Source organism: Cibotium barometz, chromosome 32 (genome assembly GCF_041138505.1).
Source record: "Cibotium barometz isolate CiBa-2024 chromosome 32, ASM4113850v1, whole genome shotgun sequence".
Classification (NCBI taxonomy): Eukaryota; Viridiplantae; Streptophyta; class Polypodiopsida; order Cyatheales; family Cibotiaceae; genus Cibotium; species Cibotium barometz.
This window is the reverse complement of record NC_141077.1, coordinates 15,232,035-15,254,965: the sequence shown is the minus strand read 5'-3', so window position 1 is coordinate 15,254,965 and position 22,931 is coordinate 15,232,035. Positions and strand designations below refer to the sequence as shown.

The 22,931-nt window shown below is 42.0% G+C and overlaps 1 protein-coding gene across 3 annotated transcripts in view; it reads right to left on the bottom strand.

Moving 5' to 3' along the window:
* The window catches only part of LOC147619856 (glutamate receptor 3.4-like), a 37,554-nt gene extending 14,976 nt beyond the window's left edge, over positions 1-22,578 (bottom strand). The window contains exons 1-4 of one of the 3 annotated variants that reach the window (XM_086825709.1): positions 22,126-22,578; positions 21,709-21,992; positions 5,933-5,964; positions 3,119-4,729 (exon numbers count right to left, since the gene is read on the bottom strand). In XM_086825709.1, the coding sequence (XP_086681835.1) occupies positions 4,470-4,729; positions 5,933-5,964; positions 21,709-21,992; positions 22,126-22,491 (942 nt within the window). In that variant the 5' untranslated portion in view covers positions 22,492-22,578 and the 3' untranslated portion in view covers positions 3,119-4,469. Of the gene's footprint in view, positions 1-3,118; positions 4,730-5,932; positions 5,965-21,708; positions 21,993-22,125 lie in introns of those variants that run through there. The other 2 variants (XM_086825708.1, XM_086825710.1) reach the window with 2 other exon arrangements.
* Positions 22,579-22,931: the final 353 nt, after the last annotated feature.

The following is a 22,931-nucleotide window of genomic DNA, read 5'->3' as shown; positions in this document are numbered from 1 at the left end:
TGAGCTCAATTGGACACAATTAACAATAATTGGGTATGAATTGAACTCAATTGACATCAATTAGGTGTCAATTGAGCCTAATTGCATCCAATTGAACTCAATTGACATCAATTGGACAAATTGCATCCAATTTAATTCAATTGACATCAATTAAGCCTAATTGCATCTAATTTAATCCAATTAGACTCAATTGAATCCAATTGGACTCAATTGACATCAGTTAGGTGTCAATTGAGCCTAATTGTATCTATTTGGACTTAATTGACATCAATTGGGTGTCAATTAAACCCAATTGGAGTCAATTGATATCAATTGGGTGTTTATTGATATTAATTGAGTTTAATTGACATCAATTGGGTGTTTATTGATGTCAATCGAGTCCAATTAGATGCAATTGGACTCAATTGGGTGTGAATTAGACTCAATTAATATCAATTGGGCTCAATTGATATCAATTAGGTGTGAATTGATGTCAATTGAGCCCAATTCGATGCAATTAATATCACTTGGGTGTCAATTAGACTCAATTGGCACCCAATTGATGTCAATTGAGTCCAAGTGGATGTCAATTGATATCAATTGAGCCTAATTGATCAATTGATACCCAATTAGACTTAATTGATATCAATTTGACTCAATTAGGTATTAATTGATATCAATTAGACTCAATTGGATACTAATTGATGTTAATTGAGCTCAATTAGACTCAATTGATATCAATTAGGTGCTAATTGAGTGTAATTGATGTCCATTAAGCTCAATTTGGCTTAATTGACATCAATTGGATATCAATTGACTACAATTGATGTCAATTGAGCTCAATTGACATCAATTGGGTGTTAATTAATGTCAATCGAGTCTAATTAATATCAATTAGGTATCAATTAAGCCAAATTGATATCAATTGGGTGTCAATTGAGCCCAATTGGGTGTAAATTGAACCTAATTGGACTCAATTAACATCAATTAGGTGTGAATTGATGTCAATTGATCCCACTTGGATGCAATTGATATCAATTTGGTGTCAATTGGACTCAATTGGCACCCAATTGATGTCAATTGAGTCCACTTGGATGTCAATTGATATCAATTGAGCCCAATTGATCAATTGACACCCAATTAGACTTAATTGATATCAATTTGACTCAATTGGATATTAATTGATGTCAATTGAACTCAATTGGATGTTAATTGATGTTAATTGAGTCTCAATTGACATCAATTGGGTGCCAATTGAGTGTAATTGATGTCAATTAAGCCCAATTTGGCTCAATTGGGTATTAATTGATGTCAATTGAACTCAATTGGATGTTAATTGATGTTAATTGAGTCTCAATTGACATCAATTGGGTGCCAATTGAGTGCAATTGATGTCAATTAAGCCCAATTTAGCTCAATTAACATCAATTGGGTGTCAATTAACTACGATTGATGTCAATTGAGCTGAATTGATATCAATTGGGTGTTAATTGATATTAGTTGAGTTTAATTGACATCAATTGGGTGTTAATTGATGTCACTTGAGTCCAATTAGATGTAATTAGACTCAATTGGGTTTGAATTAGACTCAATTGATATCAATTGGGCTGAGTTAATTGGGTGTCAATTGAGCCCAATTGACATCAATTGGGTGTGAATTGAACGTGATTGGACTCAATTGACATTAATTAGGTGTGAATTGATGTCAATTGAGCCCAATTGGATGCAATGGATATCAATTGGGTGTCACTTGGACTCAATTGGCACCCAATTGATGTCAATTGAGTCCAATTAGATGTCAATTGGTACCAATTGAGCCCAATTGATCAATTAACATCCAATTAGACTTAATTGATATCAATTTGACTCAATTAGGTATTAATTGATATCAATTAGACTTAATTAGGTGTTAATTGATGTTAATTGAGTCTAATCGAACTCAATTGATATCAATTGGGTGCCAATTGAGTGTAATTAATATCAATTAAGCTCAATTCGGCTCAATTGGCATCAATTGGGTGTCAATTGACTACGATTGATGTCAATTGAGCTCAATTGACATCAATTGGGTGTTAATTGATGTCAATTGAGTCCAATTAACATCAATTGGATGTTAATTGAGCCCAATTGACATCAATTGGGTGTGAATTGAACTGGATTAGACTCAATTGACATCAATTAGGTGTAAATTGATGTCAATTAAGCTCAATTGGATGCAATTGATATCAATTGGGTGTCACTTGGACTCAATTGGCACCCAATTGATGTCAATTAAGTCCAATTGGATGCAATTGATATCAATTGGGTGTCACTTGGACTCAATTGGCACCTAATTGATGTCAATTGAGTCCAATTGGATATCAATTGATATCAGTTGAGTCGAATTGATTAATTGACACCCAATTATACTTAATTGATATCAATTTGACTCAATTGGGTATTAGTTGATGTTAATTGGACTCAATTGGGTGTTAATTGATGTTAATTGAGGACTCAATTGACATTAATTGGGTACCAATTGAGTGCAATTGGTGTCAATTCGGCTCAATTGGCATCAATTGGATATCAATTGACTAGGATTGATGTCAATTGAGCTCAATTGACATCAATTGGGTGTTAATCGATGTCAATTGAGTCCAATTAAGCCCAGTTGTGTCCAATTGGGTGTCAATTGATTGAATCCAATTAAGTTCAATTAAGCCCAATTGAGTCCAATGGGGTGTCAATTGATGTCAATTGAGCCCAATCGATCAATTGACACCCAATTAGACTTAATTGATACCAATTGGACTCAATTGGATATTAATTGATGTCAATTAGACTCAATTGGAAGTATAATAAGATCTAATTGATGGTAATCGAGCTTAAGGTGATAAATTTAGAGATAACTTTTTTTGTACAAAGAATTTTGAACTTTTGACATCATAAATGAGTCCAGAAGGCCCAAAAATGGTAGGAATGACTGTGAACATGAATATATTTTGACCATTTTTTTAAACTTTTTTCGGCAGGTTACCAGGTCACTGGTAACCTGCTATCTTGAGAACATGAAAACATGTGAACATGTTAATAACATGTTCACAAGTGTTATTAACAAAAAAAATCTTGTGATCACGTGAATATAAAATCCCTGGTGACGAGACTAAAGGACCAAGGCTCTAAGAATTACGAGAAAATTTTTAATCCCCTACTTTTTCTTTTCTTTAGTTTTGGAATTAGGATGGCCTGCTTTGTGTATAAAAGAAAGTTTGGAATTGTTATTTTTTAATTCCAAAAAGTAAAATATCCCTACAATTGGGCTTGGCCTATACATGCGGGACTCGTAACACACACACCTAGGCCACAATACAACCACACGTGTGTAACCACCGTATTGCATGTCAACAAAACCTCATTGACCAAGAACACCACACGGTTTTACATATTGCAAGGGTGGGCAAAAATTATACAAGCCCGTTATCCAAGCTTTTGTGAAGACGGTTGAAAACCTGACCTCTGCTTCAGGCCTAGAATTTGAAGGGCGCCCTTATTTTTCTTTTGAAGGACTTTTTTTTAGTTTGCTTTTTTTAATGAAGAGATTGGAAGGGCATATAACTAAATTTCCCAAAACCCTTCCCTTCCTGAAGGGTAATTGTGTTTTCACCCTTCTTGTGAAAGTTTTGACCCCCTTGGAAGGGTACTCCAACCTTCACATTCTAGCCATGCTGTGCTTTGTGTTTTTTAATTCTATTTTTAGAAGCCTTATATTGGCACCTACACTACCTACCACCTTCATTGCCAATTGTTGCACATGGCTGCTTTGGTCTCCTTGTTGTGGACACACATTTATGATCTATGGCTATTATGATTACTTCGATACTGGTACTAAAGGATTTATAAAGCTTCTACAAAAAAGCCGTAATGCTTCTATATAGCTTTTACTACCTGTGCGACTTGCATTGGCTCTAAGCTCCACGGCAATCCACCAGATGCCACTCGCTTGCTGTCCAATTGACCTGCTTGTGCTGCTTTACTCCCAATCACTTTGCTTTATACCAGCAAAAGAGACGTGAAGCGGCATAATAAAGCGCAAGCGTAAAGGGAGAAGAAGTTGCTGAGAGCAAGTAAAGGGCGCAGAAGCTGCTAATTTGAAGCGCTGCTCTTGTGCACCTCTATGCTGGATTGACTCCTTGCGCTAGGCAGATGGCTATTTCACCTTCTCTCTCTTTCAATGTGTGCAAGTTGGCGACGATATGGTCCTGTCTCTCCACTGTTGGAACCGACGATGACCCCTCTGCTCTCCAGATAGCAATCTATCCCTTACTTCTCTCCTGTGCGACGATGGTAAGAAGAGCTCTCTCTCCTCTCCTGTACAAAGCTTCTATACTCCCGACAACTAGCTTCCGCTTCTCTCTTTGTCTCTCCTCGATGCGACCAGATTTACTGCAAGCACTTTGCCGACAATGGCGCCTAGCTCACCACTAGAGCTTCTGCATGATCACCACATAGAGCTACTCCATGCTTCTCTCCCTTTCTCTACCCTGGAAAGCACGGCCCTTCTCCCTTTCTCTGCAGCAGCAGTAGCATGGTGCTCTTCTTGCTCTCTGCTCCCTTTGCACGAAGATGGCGATGGCTTTAATTACCTTCTTCTGGCAATGATGATCTATCATCTTCTCCTCCCAAAGATTAGGCTCTGATACCAATGATAAAACCTTGAAGAGACTCTTGAAGCCCAAAAACTTGAACTTACTATTATGTTTGGCCTCAATCCCTATATACAAGATCCAAAGTAAGTTGTTTATAATAAAGTATTTGTTCCAAAAATATTAACTCAAACTTATAGAGTTTGTTCCGATGCTCTCTTCCAAAATATTAGTTGAGCTTGTAACCTTTCAACCTAAGGTTTCAAACCTTGTTCACATGCTCTTATACTTGAGCTTGCACAATTCAACATCAAATGTTTTGTACTGAGTTGATTGGAGCTCTAATATTAACTCAAACTTATAGAGTTTGTTCCGATGCTCTCTCTTCCAAAATATTAGTTGAGCTTGTATTCAACCTAAGGTTTCAAACCTTGTTCACATGCTCTTATACTTGAGCTTGCACAATTCAACATCAAATGTTTTGTACTGAGTTGATTGGAGCTCTAATACAATGTAAGAGGATAAAAGGTACGGTGTTGTATACCAGAGAATATTCACAAGAAAAAGGATCTTTCACAACATGAAACTTTAAAACTCAAGTTGTACAATAACAGAGATAGATAAGATAAAGCCCCACACCCGTCATATGCTCGTGTGAAGGGAGCTTCAATAGTGGCTTAACTATCAAGAGGGAGGTTGTATGTGAGTAGAAGCTAGGGAATATACTCATGATGAAGACTGGTGTATTATATGGAGAAGGGGATGGCCATATACCTATATAGGCCTATATATGTGGAGTGGCCATGACATGGCCACATAGGTTCGTAGCCGTCATAGTCAATGCAATACTCTATGGTGTAGACTCAACCTAAAAAGATGAACTCACACCACCCCACAAACATCCGGGTGCACTTTGGGCCCCATTCGAGTTCTATAATGGTAGGAAATGTTATCGAAAAGTAAACTCTAACTACTCCATATGTGGACCGTTATGAGATAACGATCCAATATAACATGTAGCCTATTTGGAGAGTGCCAAATCTAATCCAAACCATCTCTACACCATTTGACCTCATAGACCACCTTCCCATATGAATAAGGAGATACACGCGGCACATTGGCTACTTATCTACTCCTCATAATGGTGGGGGCCATAAAAAGATGAGCTAGTGTGTGTGGATACCCTAGAATCTATACATATATTAATGTACGCGCACACACACACACACACATTGGTGGTGTGTGCATATAAATAAAATTTAAAATTTTGAAAAATTACAAGAGAGAGAGAGAGAGATATCAAACTTGAAGGTGTGTTTTGTGAACCTTACTTTGCAACAATATTAATGCTTCTACAATAAACCTGCATCAAAAAATAATTATTAAATATCTTGTCAACATAAATAATTCCAAAACAAACTTTTAAATAATAAGAACTACATATATCAAATTTAATACCTTGTCAGCTTAAAACTTCTAAATTATAAGAATTACAAATATCATTCATACATGCGTGTGTGGGGGGTGGGTGTGGTATGTGTGTGTGTGTGTGTGTATGTGGGCCGATGTTTACTAATAGCTTAAGTTAGCCGAGCTAAGTTAACATTTGCTTAGTTCACAATAGATTAGTAACTAACTAACTTTAGTTAGAATTAGATTAATTAATATTAAGTAGCTAGCTTAATTGATTAGTATTTAGGGTTAGTAGTAACTAGAGAGTTATTGAGTAATTAGCATAATTTATTAACGTTAAGTTAGTGTTAGGATTAGCCTAGGTAGTTAGGTTTAATAATTTTTATTAAAATAGGTCAAGAAAAAGGAGAGAAAACAGCCTCCCACGTTTTATTTTAGAAAACAGAGAAAGGAATTGAGAAAGAGAGAGGAAATGAACTCTCATTTTCAAGAGGTTGGCTTTCAACTGAAAAGAGAGCAACCTTTGCATCAAACGGAGGAGGAGAGAGGAAGCAGGATTGGGGCGCGGAACGTTTCCAGGTAGCTTCAGGCCCAGTTCACATAAGGCGGCGGAAGGAATTTAAAAAGTGTAGAAGCCAACAAAAAGTTGCCATATGGACATTAGTGTTCACATAGAGCGGCGGAAGAGAAGGTTGAGAGGTGCCACATCGTGGAAGAAAAAAGGGAGTTTTGTTCCAACCCCCCCCCCCCCCCCCCCCTTGGAACAAACTTCTTCCACCCTCCAACTTGGCAAAAAGTGCCATGTTGGCACTAATCAACTCTTGGCTCTACTTTCCATGTTTTTGTTTTATTCTTTCTTCCGCCGCCCGAAAGGTTCACACTGGGCGGCGGAAGAAAATTAGTGCAGTCTTCCTTCCGCCCTCTGTGTGAACACTCGGGTGGCGGAAGTGTGCATTTTTTAACTTTTCCACCTGGAATTGCTCATTTTTGAGTGTGTTTTCCGCCGCTTCACTGTGAACTGGGCCTAATACAAGTCTTTTGTCTGGCTTATTGTGGTTTGTAGTGTGGCTTCTTTATTTTTGTAGTTACACTTTGCTTTGTGGACATAATATAGCTTTGTTCTATGGTTTTTGGTATGGTGTTTACTCTTTCTTCCGCCGCCCCCCACCAGTGTTCACAGTGGGCGGCGGAAGAAGTAAGGCTCCCTTTTACTTCCCCCTCCCTATGTGAACACTTGGACGGCGGAAGTGTGCATTTTGTAAGAGTTCCACCTGGAAAAGTGTGTTTGAGAGTATGTTTTCCGCCGCTCCAATGTGAACCCGCCCTCAGTTTAAATGGGGTTGAAATAAAACTTAGGTTTGGATTGTTGTAGAGGAAGCAGGATTGGGGCGCGAAACGTTTCCAGGTAGCTTCAGTTTAATTGGGCTTGAAATAAAAATTAGGTTTGGATTGTCGTAGAGGCAATCATTACCTTTGGTCATTTGAAGATTACCTGCACGAGCTCTCTGACAAACCGTGAAATTAAGAATAGCTGGCAATTCAAGGCTCATCAATTTTAGGCGATGGTGGTGACATGCTCCCGTGGCTCCACGTGGAGTCCTATCTTTCACCTCCACAACTTCTGCTGTGACGTGCTGTCTATCTCATGGCCTTACGGTAGGTTTTGCCTGTCTCCATTGTCCTCCGTCCGTCTCCCACCTCCCGGCAGGTAGCTTCATGCCCACTCCCTGCCTTGCATCACGCCACCTCTTACTTCTCAGCTCACGATTGTCTCCTCCAATTCTGCCGACCTCGCAGCACCCTTCACCCCTTTCACCTCATGCCTTGTCAGTCATCCTGGCCATCACCTTCTACCTCACGTCCATCTCTGTCATCTTCATGTCATCATCACCTCCCGGTTGCCGACTCCAGCTCAAATCCTGGGCTAAGTGGGCTTCTCCACGTCCTCATGAACTACCGCTCTCCATTTTCTCTGTCACACTCTTCACGATGACTCGCAGCCTCCACCTCTCCTGTCGCTCACGGCATTGACATCATCTCCACCTCTCCTGTCGGCTCCAACCAACTACGTTATCTCATAGCCTCCACCCTTCCATGACCAGTTTACAGCAAAGGCGTCATCTCACAATGGTCGGGCCACGTAGGCTTCCACCTCCCACATGTTATTCAATGGCGTTCAACCAGCCAAGCTAACGAATAAGCCAACTGGCAAGCCCAAGACCACACCAGAACTGCGAGCAAGGTGTTGTGGAAGATAATGCTCGTGTGTGTGAACACCACAAAAGACATGATATGAAAAGGCACCAGGCCTTTATATAAACTATGTAACCGCCTCATTCTCATGAAGCAATATCAACGTCCTCATTTGTGTCTCTGCGGATCTATCTCAGAGCGATGAGAGAAATTTCATGTTCTCTATGATTTCTATATGGTATCTACGAGTTAGTGGCTTAATTGCCCAAAAGTATCATGGGAGGCCAGCGCCTCAAATTAACGAAGCAACAGCAACCTCATCCTCTCTCTCCTCGAGGGGTTCTACACAGGCAAACAATAAGGCCAAGATGGAGTTGCGTCCTTTAAGCCCAACAACAGAAGCCAAGGTGTCAAAACACCCTATGAGCAAATCTCGAATGGCCAACTCGCCATCATAGAAAGCCAAGGTGCAAGCAGTGCATCCTCTGAGCGATTTCAACAAGAAGAAGAACAACCTGGCTACAAACAAGACGGCCAAGAAGCCGCTCTCACAAACCAACCTCAATCTTGTCAAGAAGCACATGCGGATGAGCCTTGCCAGGAAGCCAACAAAGGAGCCAAAAAAAGTCAAAAAGTCAACCTGCATGAAGAGGAAGGCCAAGATGCAAGGTATGTAGCATCCTCTGAGCAAACCAGGCGCATGGAAAACAAAACGGGCCTGGAATTTCAACCCAACGAGAAATCTGAAGCATGCCACGTTCTAGAAGTTGGCCTGCCGGATGCTGTCACAGAAGCGAAACCCCAACTCGAAGAAGAACAGGATGACCAAGCATTCGTTCTCAAACCCAAACACCGCCACGAAGCTATTCATGGCGGACATGCAAAATTTTATGCGTCTGAGCATGGTGATTTCATTATGCAACGACCCTACTCTCCTCTACGTCCACGATTACAAACATCGCTCTTCTTGATCCTGGTGGACGGCATCAAGTCTTTGATCCAAGCCCTGGCGATGGAGATCGTTATCGGGCGCATCCCCATACTGTTGATGTAGCCGCGTGTCGTGAACGGTGACCAAAGCATTTCTTTTGCTGTTGTTGTACACGTTGCCTCTCCAGAGCTTCTCCATCAGGGCTTTCATAAACATAACGATTATTTAGGAGGTCCCATGATGCGGTTGCTTGCTCATTCGATGACGAGAAACCAAACCAACCTCGTTTAACGCCATTGCTTCTCGAGGTTATATGAGACCGAAATTTGCACAACTATCTTTATTTTCAACGAGGCGAATAACCATGAATGAGTGGCGTACTGATGCCATTGATTTTAATGACGATATGTTTGGGCACTAAACGTTTTGGAGATCAAAAGCTCCATCTAAAGCCTCTCTTAGCAGAGCTCAGATAAGGCTAGGGTCAACAATGACATGGCTACGTGAGAAATATCGAGGATCGTGCACGTTACCCTTGTAACTTTGGTGCCCTTATTGCCGAGGAAATCACACTGGAAATAATTATTTGCCCATATAGTAGAATTATGGTGTGAATATTGTAGAAGATATACTAATCATGATACCCAATCCTACTGATAGAGTTCAACAAATTGTGGGAGCATGGACAAGGTCGTGGTGTGCCTATTTTAGAAGATATACTAATCATTGATACCCAAAATTGCCAATATAATCCAACAAATCGTGATATGCATGCTCCCTCCTTGCCAACAATCACCCAACCTCTAATAAAGAAATATCCATGTAATTATGAGTTTTTATGGTATAAAAATCAATGATTTTATTATTCGAGTCATTTTTACTTAGAATCTTCAAATTTTGAGCCCAAATTTGGAATCTGCGTGCGATTTTACCCTAATATAGGATTTTACAGCATCCAAAACGGACACCGGATCAAGCCTATACGCAAATTTTAGTCATTTTAGTTAAAAAACGACGACCTTTAAACCTTAATAAATACACGACCGGGCGTCTGATTGACGAACGGTCTGAACCCCAACGACCACGAGAACCTCCCGGACAAAAAAAAAATCGCCCCCTGGGGCGGTCCGGCACGCAAATCGAGGCGGATGTCCCAAATTTGGGTATCCCACCCCAAAATTTGGGCCGTACACACTTACTAGGATGCCCGTACGATGGTCGCCCAAGAACCAAAGGACAGCCACCCACTGTATGGTCCACACGTACCCCTACGTGGACACCCATGCTGTCCCAGACCAGATAAGGTACATGCGTACCACTCCTTTCCCTATAACAAACTGACACCGTACCTTTCCCCTAGAAGCATGCAGGCCACTGATCCATAGCCTTTGACGGTACACCGTCCTTTCATCCTTGCTTTGCGCAGCGCCCGTACCCTCTCCCCTCAACTATATAAACCCCTGGGGTGCTCCACAGGCAGCACGCAGTTCTGTGTGGCGTATGCCCTGTTGTACCGTCGTCCGTACCGACGTCTGTCCCTACACAACGTACTTGCTGTCGTACAGCCGCCCCTTGCAGCCGCCTCTCTCACACCCCCTCATTTGCCTCTTTTCAGATAGGTCAATTTTCCTCCATGCCCCTCTTGCTAGGAGGCAGTGTCCTTAACTCTTCTCCCCCCCGTGTGAATAGACTTACAACAGCCCTCTCAGCCCTCCTCCACGTTTTTGCCCTTAAGGACATCTCACAATCCCCCCCTATTTGCGTAGACTTTAATAAGGGTTTTTTGCGTGCGTCATACTCTTTTGCTCATACGGTGAGCAAACGAACTCAGAATTCAGATCCAACTGAAGCGTTTCGATCGCAGCAGCGAGCTCTACAAGGCGATGCCTAAGATGGCCTCTTCTCGGAGACGTCAAAATATTGCCTCAAGAGGAGCGCGCAATAACGAGATTAGGGAAGATGCTCCCAATGTAGCTCCAGCCCTCCGTTTTCAAGCTCCTCAAGAAAATGGTGGCCAGGTTAGCTTGGTTAATTTTTAAAAGAAGAGATTTCCCTTAAATTATAGTGTTAATGAATGGTGTCTTTTCCTTTTAAAATGACGACATAAAAATTATATGAAGTTACGAATTATGTGATGCTGTATTCGATAAATTGTGTTGAAATTGTTATCTTCACGAATTGTGAATGTTATATTTAATAAATTGCATTGAAGTTGTTATCTTTAGAATTCAAGATTTTTTTGGCTTCAACGCTAACTCCGTTCCGTGCTTGTGTAGCCGGGTGGCGTCGTTAGCAAAGCCCGAGAATGGCCCAAGGTATCCCTCATACAATTGGGAGAATAAGGATCGTCGATTGAGGCGAGAGATTATGAGACTGCCTAGTTGTAAGGGCCCAAGCTAGTGCGGTAAATAAGCCCACCCTAGTGTGCAGACATCCCTCTGAGGGGCGGGAGGATCAAGCGATGGAGCCTGAGAGGGCGACAGGCCGGCTTGAGTCCTCACCAACGGCCAACGATGAGGTGTATGGTCCCGTAGGATTTTGCCCAGCATGTAGAGGAAAAGAATAAGAGAGCCAGATTGGCTTGTACAAAACTGATTCATGTATCAACTTTTATATATATATATCTTGTCTTTGGCATAATTATATTGTGTAAAAAGGCTATTTTAACAAACCTTGTGAAAAGGGCCGTAATTAAGGAACATGTTTATTTATGTCAAACAGTGTGGTAGGATTAATTAGAAAACAAATTGACGCGTGAGTAGGGTGGAAAGTGGGAGGATGGAATGCCCCGATGGCACCATCCTACGGACGGCGGGTGGACCCGATTAGTCGGGTAGCTTTCCGATAGATTAAGTGAAAGCCCTACGCTAGATAATTAGGTTCTTGGGCAACTCTATTCTAGAAGACTAGATCAGCGGGCTGTGCCTTGCATGGATGAGGAAAAAAATGTTGTCTCTAGAAATCAAGTCTACCCCTGTGGGATAGGACTAGGTCTTACCTATGAATCATATCCTTGAATCTCTATATGGTCAAGGTGTCGATAAATAGGAAATTTTCTCCAAGTTAAGACTTAGTGGACTATCTTAAGTGTTTCTCCTATTTTAGAAGGGAGGAACCTTACAATTGGTATCAGGGCCGATCTTAGCTCCTAGGAATTGTCATTTAAGGATTGTTTTGCAATGAATGTTTTACCTAACATAATGCTAATTAGTAAAAACATCCTACTAAAACAAATAAGTTGAATTGATATTTGAATGATTGTAGGAAGAGGAAGATGCCTACTCCAAGTTTCTAGTTTTCCAATGCATCTTCGAGACTGCTAGTCACTCCTCGAATTTCAAGTTCCGCGACACCATGGTGCAGATACTAGAGAAGATGTCCCTCCCCCATTTCTCTCATATTCAAAGAGGATGGGATAGAGATTTCTAGAGTCGTGGGCCGAGATACTTCTTCATCCGAGCAGATCAAATTGGGAACCTTACCACCGACCTAAAGCGGATTCGTTGGATTGAGAAGTTGAAGATGATCCGTTTATTTTGGTTCGTCGGTACCCCCAGGGCCGACACCTCGGTGACTATAGATGGGGTTCGCATACCTCAAGATCGTTGGGTTTATAACCAAGTGATGCAGATCTTACCTGCTCTGATAGAGTAGCTGTGTTGGGATCTACCCCAATCCAAAGTCTACCACCCTTACCATCAGTTTTTAGAGTCTTAGAAACTACAGCGGGACCCCCATATTTCACCTATGTGGACCGCTCTACCCTTATGTCATAGTCAAGCCTAGGAATTTCCCTTGATGTCAAATAAGACTAATTATATTAGTCTCAGATCTTTGTAATAAAGCTTGTCCTTGTAAATATTTGGAAATAAAATAATTTCAATGTTTTACTCTCCAAAAATAAGCGTTGTGTAAATATGAATCTTGTAATCTTAAAATTGTTTTTACAATGATGGCCAGGACGACCACCCTCCACTTCCCAATGGACTTTACACCAATACCCAGGAGAAGAAGCTCCTGCTCAAGCAAATGCAACCTCCCTCCTTTAAAGGAGAAGGTTCAAAGGTTGAGAAGGATGCGAAGTCTGGATTGAGGTGATGGACGATTATTTCTCTGCTGCCGGTACTGGAGTAGCAAATCAGTCTATGCTCGCACGGTTTCACCTCGTCGGAGATGCTAAACTCTGGTGGAAACAATGGTGCCGTGACAAGGAAGTCACCGAGCATTCTTAAACGTGGGAAGACATCAAGCAGGCAGTGAAGGAAAGATATCTTCCCCCATCCCATGAATCCATAAAGATGAATGAGTCTTTTAGTCTTAGGCAGTGCAACTTAACTCTTGAGGACTACTATTCCAAATTTATCACCCTTCGGAAGTATGCGCCAGCTATGACTACTTTCCAGCAAGTGGCTCGTTTCTGCCAAGGGCTAAATGAACCCTTAGATTCCCACCTTGAAGCAATGAGGCCAAGCACATTACAAGATGCTCTCATATGAGCAAAGCCCCTTGTGAAAGAAATGAAGGCTAACAAACCGAAGAATCAAAAGAGATCTTACCCTGAGGCAAATCTTAAAGATCAACCTTATAAAAAACCCCAACAGAATTTCCCCTGCTACAACAGAGGGCGACAAGGCAACTCTTTTGTCCCCCGCTCGTATGCTGCTTCTTCCAGAGAAGGCCCTCTGTGTTTTGAGTGCAATGAGCCGGGACACTTTAGAGCCAACTGTCCCAAGATGGCAACATCATTTCCCCAAGGTAGCAGAGGAAATCAAGGCCGTGGAACCCCTATCCACCAAGGTGCAAGAGGCAGTGGCCGTGGCAGAGGCCGCGGAGGAGCAGTTGCTAGGACTGTCTGTGTTATAAGTGAAGAACCGACCTTGGAAACGGCTGAAGAAGAGCGCGCCACCGTCCATGCGGCAGTTGAACACCAAGGTCCAAATAAACAATTTGGTGTAATCCAAACCCCCGCCACTCATCACGGTAAGCCATTTCAGCTTTTGATTGATTGTGGCAGTACCCATTCATTCCTTTCTCCTAGGTGTTTGCAAAAATTAAACTTGGGTCAAAAAACAGCTAGAAGAATGATTGTAGAGTTAGCCACTGGGAAAGAAGTAGTATCTCGCCACTCTATAGGAAACCTTGATTTTGAGCTGGGTAATGAGCAAACTCATGGTCACTTTAGAGTCTTGCCATTAAGAATTTATGATGGAATCCTTGGGATGGATTGGTTAATTGCAAACAAAGCTAGCATTCATTGTAACCAGGGGAGTATCACTTTTGAAAATGAGCATGGCCAAGTAATATCTGTTCAGGGGATCACAAGAAAACCTAAATCTAGGGTAGTCAAGGCAAAACATCTTCTCAAGGGAACACGTAAGGGTCAGCAAGTTTTCTTAGTCAAACTCAACAAAGTCATTGAACCTAGTATGGAGACAGAACCCTCTTGGCTCCAAGAATTCTCTGACATCTTCCCTGACGAGCTTAGAGGGTTACCGCCTCCTCGAGAAGTCGATCATGAAATCGAGGTGATCCCTGGAGCTTAAACTGTCTCAAAAACTCCCTATAAAATGTCCCTTCCTGAAGCCATTGAACTTAAGGAGCAACTTTCCCAACTTATTGAACAAGGATTTGTACGCCCCAGTAGCTCTCCTTGGGGAGCACCTGTTCTTTTCCAAAAAAAGAAGGACGGGACTCTCCGCCTTTGCATAGATTATCGAGGGCTAAATCAAGTCACTATCAAGAATAAGTATCCTATCCCTTGCATCGACGAACTTCTTGACAGGCTTCAAGGGGCCAAAGTCCTCTCAAAAATAGATTTGAGGTCTGGTTACTATCAGATCAAAGTCAAGGAAGCAGATATACCCAAAACAGCCTTCAATACCCTTTATGGCCACTATGAATTTACTGTAATGTCATTCAGGTTAACCAATGCTCCTGCAACCTTCAACCGCCTAATGCAAGATATATTCCGTCCTTACTTGGATGAATTTGTGCTTGTTTTCTTTGATGACATCTTAATCTACTCCAAATCAATGGAAGAGGATGAGGAGCATGTGCGTAGAGTTCTGCAATTGCTGCGCAGACACAAACTCTATGCCAAGAAAAGCAAATGTACCTTCTTTACTCATCAAATTGAGTATCTTGGATTCATCGTCTCCAAAGATGGCATCTCAGTAGACCCCGCCAAGGTCAAGGATAGTCTAGAATGGACACCTCCTAAATCAATTCGTGAAGTTCGTGGGTTTTTGGGAATCACGGGATGGTATAGGATTTTTATCAAAGATTATGCCTTGGTAGCTGCACCTGTGTGACAGATCTTCTTAAGAGGGATTGCAAAATAGTGTGGCTGCTGCCAATCCACTCTGCCCCAGTCCTGAAACTTCCTGATTTTGCTAAGGAATTTGAAGTAGTTACTGATGCTAGTAGTCTAGCACTTGGTGGTCTCTCAGGCCAAGAAGGAAGACCAGTTGCTTATACTTCCCGCAAGCTGAAGCAATATGAGGCAAATTATGCCACCCATGATTTGGAGCTCTTGACAATTGTTCATTGCCTCAAATTATGGAGACATTATCTCTTGGGGGACAAATTCCAACTTGTAACTGATCACAAAAGTCTAAAGTGGTTCACCCAGCCTAACCTCAACATGCGGCAAAGGAGATGGATTGAAATTCTACAAGAATATGATTTCGACATCAAATTCCGCCCTGGAAAAGATAATGTGGTAGCAGATGCACTTAGCCGCCGCCGCAAATCTTTCTTGAGTGCTATTTCAATGCCAAATAATCCCATTCTGGTCAAGGTGGAAGAAGTCTCATCTCATGATCCAGATTATCAGAGAATGATGAAGTTAGTAGAAGAAGGGAAAAATTCAGAGAAAGAAAAGAATCTAATCAAGGGATACTCCACTCACGAAGGAAGCCTCTACTTCAATCACAGGCTATGTATCCCTAAGGATCCTGCTTTAAAGAAACTAATCCTCCATGAAGCTCATGATAGCCCTGCTCTGCAGGACACCCAGGCTATGCAAAAACATTAAATGCAGTAAGAAGGAGCTTTCATTGGGCAGGCTTGAAAAATGATGTCCTTCGGTACTTGAAGCAATGTCTCTCATGCCAAAGGATCAAAGCTGAAAGAGTCAAGATGCCTGGAAAACTTCAATCCTTAGATATTCCCCAAATGAAGTGGGAGTGCATTAGTATGGATTTTGTCACAAGTCTCCCCACTGTTCAAGGAGGATATGACTCCATTCTGGTAGTAGTGGACTTACTTACCAAAGTAGCTCACCTTATACCAGCGAAGAAGACCTTCAAAGCTTCTGATGTTGCTCGAGTATTCATCAAGGAAGTCCTCAAACTTCATGGTCTCCCAAAAAGGATAGTAAGTGACCAAGATTCTGACTTCACTTCAAAATTCTAGCAGTCCTTATTTCAAGCCCTGGGAACTCAACTTTGCTTTAGCACAGCTTATCATCCAGAGAGACCGATGGCCAGACTGAGAGAGTCGATCAAGTAATTGAAGACATTCTCAGAGCATACTGTGGACGGGAACCAAGAAGGTGGATTCAATACCTTCCTCTGGTAGAATTTGCCTACAATGCGTCTTAGGAATGTCACCATTCAAGGCACTCTATGGACAAGAATGCCTGTCTCCTCTAAATTTCTCTGATCCAACCATAAGAGTTGAGGCATCCAGGAAAATGCTCGAAGAAATGGAGGAACAAACCAAGGCAATCCAAAAGGATATTAAAGCTGCCCAAGATCGACAAAAGAATTATGCTGACAACAAGAGGTCTGAAAGGATCTTCAAGGAAGGAGACAGAGTTCTTCTACAAGTGCGACCCAAACGAAGTTCTCTATCACTTGGGAAATATAAGAAGCTCAGCCCTAGGTATTTTGGTCCTTATACAGTTATCAAGTGTCTAGGTAAAAGTGCCTATAAACTCCAACTCCCAGCCCATATCAAAGTCCATAATGTATTTCATGTAAGTTTGTTAAAACCATATATCCCCAGTCTCGATCATATTCTTGATGATTGATGAACAAGTTGTAATCCCTACTCAAGGAGTCCTTGAATTACAGCCCAGTAGCATCATAGATTCTAGGGAAAGGCAACTCCGAAATAGAACTCTTGTAGAACATCTAGTACAGTGGAAAGATTACCCTGAAGAGGATGCAACTTGGGAAGATGAAGCCACACTCTTAAAGGATTATCCCCAATTCATGACGAGATGAGGACATCTCGATTTCTTTAAGGGGGGAAGGATGTAACATACCCATCTTCACTAATAAAGAAATGTCTATGTAATTATGAGTTTTTATGGTATAAAAATCAATGATTTTATTATTTGAGTCATTTCTACTTAGAATCTTTAAATTCTGAGCCCAAATTTGGAATCTGCGCGTGATTTTACCCTAATATAAGATTTTACAGCATCCAAAACGGACACCAGATCAAGCCTATACGCAAATTTCAGTCATTTTAGTTTAAAAACGAGTTAAAAAACGACGACCTTTAAACCTTAATAAATGCACGATCGGGCGTCCGATTGACGAACGGTCTGAACCCTAACGACCAAGAGAACCTCCTGGATTTAAAAAAAAATCGAGGTGGGTGGGTGCCCCAAATTTGGGTATCCCGCCCCAAAATTTGGATCGTACACACTTACTAGGGTGCCCGTACGATAGCCGCCCAAGAACCAAAGGACGGCCGCCCACTGTATGGTCCACACGTACCCCTACGTGGACACCCATGCTGCCCCAGACCAGATAAGGTACATGCGTACCACTCCTTTTCCTGAACTGACACCGTACCTTTCCCCTAGAAGCATGCAGACCACTGATCCATAGCCTTTGACGGTACACCGTCCTTTCATCCTTGCTTTGCGCAGCGCCCGTACCCTCTCCCCTCAACTATATAAACCCCCGGGGTGCTCACGCAGTTCTGTGTGGCGTATGCCCTGTTGTACCGCCCCTTGCAGCCGCCTCTCTCACACCCCCTCATTTGCCTCTTTTCAGATTTCCTCCATTCCCCTCTTGCTAGGAGGCAGTGTCCTTAACTCTTCTCCCCCCCCGTGTGAATAGACTTACAGTAGCCCTCTCAGCCCTCCTCCATGTTTTTGCCCTTAAGGACATCTCACAATCCCCCCCCATTTGCGTAGACTTTAATAAGGGTTTTTTGCCTTAAGAACATCTCACAATGTCCTTAACTCTTCTCCCCCCCCGTGTGAATAGACTTACAGTAGCCCTCTCAGCCCTCCTCCATGTTTTTGCCCTTAAGGACATCTCACAATCCCCCCCCATTTGCGTAGACTTTAATAAGGGTTTTTTGCCTTAAGAAAGGGTCCGTGCGTCATACTCTTTTGCTCGTACGGTGAGCAAATGAACTCAGAATTCAAATCCGCCGACTGAAGCGTTTCGATCGCAGCAGCGAGCTCTACAAGGCGACGCCTAAGATGGCCTCTTCTCGGAGACGTCAAAATATTGCTTCAAGAGGAGCGCGCAATAACGAGATTAGGGAAGATGCTCCCAATGCGGCTCCAGCCCTCCCTTTTCAAGCTCCTCAAGGAAATGGTGGCCAGGTTAGCTTGGTTAATTTTTAAAAGAAGAGATTTTCCTTAAATTAGTGTTAATGAATGGTCTCTTTTCCTTTTAAAATGACGACATAAAAATTATATGAAGTTACGAATTATGTGATGCTGTATTTGATAAATTGCATTGAAATTGTTATCTTCACGAATTGTGAATGCTATATTTAATAAATTGCATTGAAGTTGTTATCTTTAGAATTCAAGATTTTTTTGGCTTCAACGCTAACTCCGTTCCGTGCTTGTGTAGCCGGGCGGCGTTGTTAGCAAAGCCCGGGAATGGCCCAAGGTATCCCTCATACCATTGGGAGAATAAGGATCGCCGATTGAGGCAAGAGATTATGAGGCTGCCTAGTTCTGAGGGCCCAGGCTAGTGCGGTAAATAAGCCCACTCTAGTGTGCACACATCCCTCTGAGGGGCGGGAGGATCAAGCGATGGAGCCTGAGAGGACGACAAGCTAGCTTGAGTCCTCGCCAGTGGTGGCCGACGATGAGGTGTATGGTCTCGTAGGGTTTTGCCCAGCATGTAGAGACTGGAAGGCCAAATTCTAGATCATCGGCAGAATAAAGGAAAACAATAAGAGAGCCTGTTTGGCTTGTACGAAACTGATTCATGTATCAACTTTTATATATATATATCTTGTCTTTGGCATGATTGTATTGTGTAAAAAGGCTGTTTTAACAAACCTTGTGAAAAGGGCCGTAATTAAGAAACATGTTTATTTATGTCAAACAGTGTGGTAGGATTAATTAGAAAACAAATTGACGCGTGAGTAGGGTGGAAAGTGGGAGGATGGAATGCCCCGATGGCACCATCCTACGGACGGGTGGACCCGATTAGTCGGATAGCTTTCCGACAGATTAAGTAAAAGCCCTATGTTAGATAATTAGGTTCTTGGACAACTCTATTCTAGAAGACTAGATCAGCGGCTGTGCCTTGCATGGATGAGGAAAAAAGCGTTGTCTCTAGAAATCAAGTCTAGTGGTTGCCCAATTTATGATATATTACCCTATGGGTGATTTGACTTTTAGAAGATCACGCTTCCCCTGTGGGATTGGACTAGGTCTTACCTATGAATCGTATCCTTGAATCTCTATATGGTCAAGGTGTCGATAAATAGGAAATTTTCTCCAAGTTAAGACTTAGTGGACTATCTTAAGTGTTTCTTCTATTTTAGAAGGGAGGAACCTTACAAGACGAGTCCTTAAATTACTTGATACACCTCCTCCCATTTTGGGACGTCATCCTATCGCTCCTAGTGTGTCACCCATAAGGCATATGGAAGCTTGCAGGCCTCTCATTCAAGATGCAACTGACATTTTTTTGCCAAAACCGGAGCCTTGATAAACACCATCCAAATTTGATTCCTATTATGTGCCATTTCTAGAAGCTGATGTAGAATTTGTGAGGATGCATGACAACACTTTGGTTCCCATTTACAAGTTGAAACATGCTAGAGCTTATGACCATGGGCAACCAATGAGCTATAGGGCTCAAGAGATGAATTCTATAGCCCCTAGGAAACCCTTAGATTGTAACACTTATGGAGAAGAACACCTCAAAAGGGAGAGCCCCTACTACATGTCACTAGAAGCTGCCAAAAATCTCTCTACTTTGTCAAGTTGGTGTTTGAGTGGCAATAGGATAACTCACATTATCCAAGATTCAATCAGAGCACATGTCATTGGCCATCCTAAAAGACAAAAAGATACGATAAGGACGAGCATTGCTATCTCTGCCCAAATCACACCCACCTTGGGAAAATTCCTAGCAAGAGGCCTTGGTCTTTGGCTAGACATGAGAGAATGGACAGATGCCAAATTTGTTTCAAATGTGACACAGAATCCATAGTAGTGAGATAGAGAATCTAGGAAGGTCTATGAGAATGTTCTTATAAACAAGCTCGGCAAGTATTTTGAGGGTGAACAGCTCAACACTACCTTGCCATTGAGATTAGAAACCAAAACATCTATAGCTATCCGGGATGGTGATGCAAGAAAGACATTGGGAGAATTACGGTTCACCAACACTTGCCGTCACTAATAAGAAAAGCTAGTCCTAGGAGAAAAGGATGTGTATTATTTATACATAAAAATAAAAGTTTAAAACACTAGAAATTTGATGGTTATAGCATCTCTTTTACAAAGAAGTTGAAGATACAACCAGTCCATATCTATAACAATCATCTATAGCAGTCAGTAGAGCAATAGTCAAATGGCACACCACATGGCAATGATTCAAAACCAAATAAGGAAAAGAGCACACACTCATGCTATAATGGCTAATGTGAATCCTTTTTCCTGCGAATCACTCCCCACCAAAATGATTTCTACGCTCTAATGGCTAATGTAAATCCTTTTTCTTGCGAATCACTCCTCACCAAAATGATTTCTAACTCCCTTCTATAATTCTTTTGCACAATAACTCATTCACTAATGATTCATATGCTACGAAATGTTTAATTTGGATATTGGACTATAGTCTAATAATGGTGCTCAAAATCCTCAAAATAGGATATAAATCCAACATAGACATAAAAAAAAAACTCAAGATAGAAAATCATGAGTACAATAGAGACCCATGCATCATTGTTTTTAAAGCCTCTTAACTAAAGTAGATAATCATACACCCTTTTTTTCACCACGACTCCATGACTAGCCCATATACTAGCTAACTTCTTACCATCATGCTAACATTCACACTAATATTCACACCACGCCTTATCTACAGGGATAACACCTGATTGATCAGAGTGCGAAGAAAATGCTTGTTTTAGATTTAATTACCATCTCGATTCTCGATTAGAGCTGTAAGCCTCTACGTTAGTAATTTTCTAAATGCATACGGGTAACCTTTGGGCTGCTAAGAATCCTGAGCTCTGGAACCGAACAGGATCAAAAAGAAGAAGACGAAGGGTATAATTCTGGTAAAATTACCACCTTCTTAAAAGATTAATTACGTTATCTAGTAGCGGTAGAGTACGAACCAGAAGATTTTGTCGATTCGGCGTGCGAGGGGGCCTTGTGTGAAGTCGGGATGGGTGTTGTGCTCTAGCAAGCAAAGCACGAGCCCCGTGAAGCCAAAGGCTGCCAAGACGGTAAACCACATGCGAGCGGTGAAGGGCCACCCGAACAATATCCACGGAGACACTTGTTGCCGGTTGATTTTCGTAAGTATAACAATCCCGGACTCCATGTACTGCTGCGTAAAGTCTACTTTAGACAGGCGCTGCGCTCCTATGGTCACATCCCCCACCACAGCATCATAAGTCTGCATATCAACCCCCATCACCAAAAGCCAAGAATTCTCATCAAAGTTGAAGAGATTACAGTTAATTCTCATCAAAGTTGAAGAGATTACAGTTAATACATAACAATTAGGGCTTCACACAACGTGTCTTTACCCCAATCGAAACAGCATCTATCATGTCGTCGTATGTTGGCCCCGTCCCATTGGAAGTGAAATTGAAGCACGTGTAGCTTATGCTCATATTGGAGAGATTACGAGGAATGAGAATTGATAGAGCCTTCTCAAACACATCTATGGAGAAGCCGCTCACATTCGCCGGATCTGAACAGTCTACGAATTGCCGCAGAGAGGTAATATTTGGCACGACCACCTTCAGATCTGCCTCTTCTTTGCTGCGGACAATTCTCGGAGTGGATTCTGCCTTGGGGCAGCCTATTACGCTGGCTGCACTAACACTACCGACTATAATCACAGTGCACCACATGAGTACAGCGACACCGGCTATGGCCGGCTTACACATATTCGCTGGAATTCTCAATCACAGGCTAGGGGCTCTCATGCACTTATTCAGTCGGACACAACTACTGAAGGTGAAGACGCGTTTACGAGAAATCGATATATGTTTACAGAAGGTACAACCTTCACACGTGATTGAACGGGTCCTTGGATTGAACACCCTGTAAAGGGCTCCATTTAACTTGACAGCAACCATGTAATTAGAGAGTCAAGGTTTATTTTTATGAGAGAGTAAAAGAGAGAGAGAGAGCGATTGATTTTCGTACTACTACGATTTTTCCACAGAAAGAGCTCAGAGAAGAAACGTAGAGAGAGAGGGGGTATTAACGTCGGTAAATTGCAACACGAGGCCATATACGACGGTGGATCATGGCCACCCGAGAACCACCGCGAGGCACAGAGAGAGAGGGTCACATTGAAAAGTGAGAACCACCGCGAGGCAGG